General features: G+C 53.3%; 1 protein-coding gene across 1 annotated transcript in view; it reads left to right on the forward strand.

Annotated features, from left to right (window-relative positions):
* Positions 1-2,857, forward strand: part of abca4a (ATP-binding cassette, sub-family A (ABC1), member 4a) — a 13,680-nt gene that overhangs the window by 7,388 nt on the left and 3,435 nt on the right. Inside the window, exons 5-7 of the mRNA XM_007544576.2 lie at positions 1,306-1,427; positions 1,496-1,699; positions 2,460-2,549. Of these exons, the coding sequence (XP_007544638.2) occupies positions 1,306-1,427; positions 1,496-1,699; positions 2,460-2,549 (416 nt within the window). The remainder of the gene's footprint in view (positions 1-1,305; positions 1,428-1,495; positions 1,700-2,459; positions 2,550-2,857) is intronic.

Here is a 2,857-nt window from a genome sequence, read left to right on the forward strand (position 1 = left end):
TGGATGCAGGTAATGTTAGCTAAAAGATGACTAGCTAATGTTAGCTAAAAGATGACTAGCTAATGTTAGCTAAACGATGACTAGCTAATGTTAGCTAAAAGATGACTAGCTAACATCAATACAGAACCTTAAGCTTAACAAGTAGCCTGTAGGCTACCGATGTTGGTGTCTCTGTTCAGCTACGATTCATTTTGCCCCCCAAAAAGTCAATGCCCCCCCACCCCATTTGTAATCCATGGGGGGGGCGCACAAAATGTTTGGAAACCACTGGCATAAGCTATCGCTAACCATCAAGTCTGCCTCAGTCCCTCTCTCTTCTCCTTCCTGTTCTGAGATTCACGAACAGTAAAATCCTCAGTTTCTGATTCTGCTGCATTTTGTCACGTTAAAGTTTTACAAACATGATGAGGCACAAAGTTCATCCAAGTCATGAAGGTGGGAAACAATTCATGACTATAACTGGTTTAAAAGGCTCAAAAATGGCCGCCCCCTCTTGAAAAATGTCCCTCTACTCCAAGAGCGACCCGGTTCGACCCGGTGTTTCCATCCTTTGACCTGAACCAGGTGACGTTTGTCATCTGTTCTAAAGGTTGGAGATGAGAGGAAGACGTCTTGGTTCTGGTTCTGTTCTGGTGACTTTGTGTTTTGGCACCTTGGAGATTAATCTCCGTTTGAAGTTGCGCCGCCGGCTCTGAGCGGTTCTGATTGGACCCGGACAGCAGCGCTGCAGACGTGCATAGCGGTTGTTCTGATGCGGCGGCCGCTTGTTGGGACCTGCAGCAGGAAGGTGGGCGTGAAACGGGGGCTTCATTCACACGAAGAGCAAATAACTGAGCGGAAAGTTTGGAGACGTGCGAAGACCTGCAGCTCCTGCGCCGAGCCTCTCAGCCCAAACCCCAGGCTGTTGACTGACGCCCAAATAAGGCCGGCGCTTCCTGGTTCTGATGTCACAGCGGCTCAAACCTCATCATGAAACCATGACGACAGTTTCATCAGCTGTTTTCTGGCCAACTCCTGATCAGAATATGATTTACCCAGAGTTCTGTCTGCAGGATCTTTGGCCCTGCGTTCTGTCTGCAGGTCAGAGCGTGTCAGTGGAACCTGAGAGTTCTGGCCGGTTTGAATGAAACTCTGTGATTTACTGATGCGTTTTGTCCCTGCAGGCTGTCCCCTGGTCTCCGGGGACGTCGGTATGTCCCAGCGGGGCCGGAGTGGCATAGTTAAAGCACAAAGCGGAGGATTTAGAGGAGGTGGAGGATTTGGTGTTGAGTTTCTCTGAGCTGTTTGTCTCTTTTCCTCCCACAGGCTTCAAGCTGAAGCATTTCCTGCGAGACAACGAGACGCTGTCCAGCTTCCTGCAGAGGAACGCCTCGCTGACCCGACACGCCGCCCTGCAGATCGCCAAGGCCGACGTCGACCTGGAGCAGGTGAGCCGCCGCAAGCGCTCAGGGTGAGCCCGACTTTGACCAGGAGTCATGTTCTGGTTCTGTCCCAGGTCGTCCTCAGAGGCTGGGGCGTCCACCTGAGGGACATGTGTCCCCGCAGCGGCGGGACGGCCGACATGAAGGACTTTGTCACCATCAGAGACCAGCAGGTGGCGGCGCAGGTACAGGAAATCCTCTGCCAGGCTCCGCCCACCTGGCTGGACCGAGCCGAGCAGAACTTCATGAGCAACCTGGACTTCTTCAAACCCATCCGGGTAAGAGCAGAACCATTCTGGTTCTGGAGACCGGCCCGGTTGTCAGAATCAGAACTGGAACCGCACATGCTCCAGAATCAGATCGGTCCTGTGGATAACTCTGGACCAGAACCGGGTCAGACCTCCGGCTGTGGAGAGATCCGGGTTCTAGTTCTGGAGGAGTCGGTCTCTTCTTCCTGGAGAGACCAGAACCTTGAGGTGGTTCTGATCACACACCGGGTCCATTTGATCTGAACCAATGGTTCTGGTTCTGTGCTGCAACCTGAACCCGTCTGGACCTGCAGAACTGGGTCTGTTCTGTGTTCAAGGTGGCTGGGTTCTGTCTGCCAGGCTCCGCCCCCGCTGCTCGGCGCCAGGCGACCCGGTTCAGGTGACTCGGCGTCTCTGGGCTGCGTGGGAGGAGGCGTGCCGCAGCCCGCTCGGCCCGCCTCCCTGCAGGCCCGGTTTCTGTAGCCTGGAGACCCGTTTAGACGCTCCGGCGGTTCTGAAGGAGCGGGGTGTCAGCCGGGCTTTGGACCGCTTTGTTTACACAGAGCTGTTGGCACGGGAAGCTGTTTCCACGGCAACAGAGACATTTCCTCAGGGAGGTGAGCCGAGGACCGGCAGCTGAACAGAACCGCGGCCCGTTTAGGACCAGAACTGGGTCAGCTAGAGGTTCCGAACGAGGACGGGTCCAGAAGAACTCACTTATTAATGAACAGTCAGAATCTGAACCCGGGTCTGATCGTGTGTGTGTGTGTGTGTGTGTGTGTGTGCGCAGAGGGACGTCCGGTCGGACCCGGAAGCTGTCCAGAAGGTCGCCGGCGCCATCAACAACCTCCTGGTCAGTCTGGGTTCTCTGGCCGTTGAGGTGAGTTCTGATCCGATCCAGCAGAACCAGCGGGTCCAGAGGAACTGTCTCCTGCAGCTGGACTTGTCCCCTCCGTGTCCCTCAGACTAACAAAAACATTTTCATATTTCACATTAGGATGACAGACATTTTCCAAGATGGCCGCTGATTTTGAGTCTTTTAAACAATTATTCCCATAAAATTTTCCGTATTTTATGGCAACATAAATAAATCAGATTTTGAGCAGTGATGTCAGTGACGTCTGACCACTTTCTTCAGTAACAGTAATCTATTCCAATCCAGTAATCAGACTACAGTTACTTATCAAA

Source organism: Poecilia formosa, unplaced genomic scaffold (assembly GCF_000485575.1).
Source record: "Poecilia formosa unplaced genomic scaffold, Poecilia_formosa-5.1.2 Scaffold1323, whole genome shotgun sequence".
Taxonomy (NCBI): Eukaryota; Metazoa; Chordata; class Actinopteri; order Cyprinodontiformes; family Poeciliidae; genus Poecilia; species Poecilia formosa.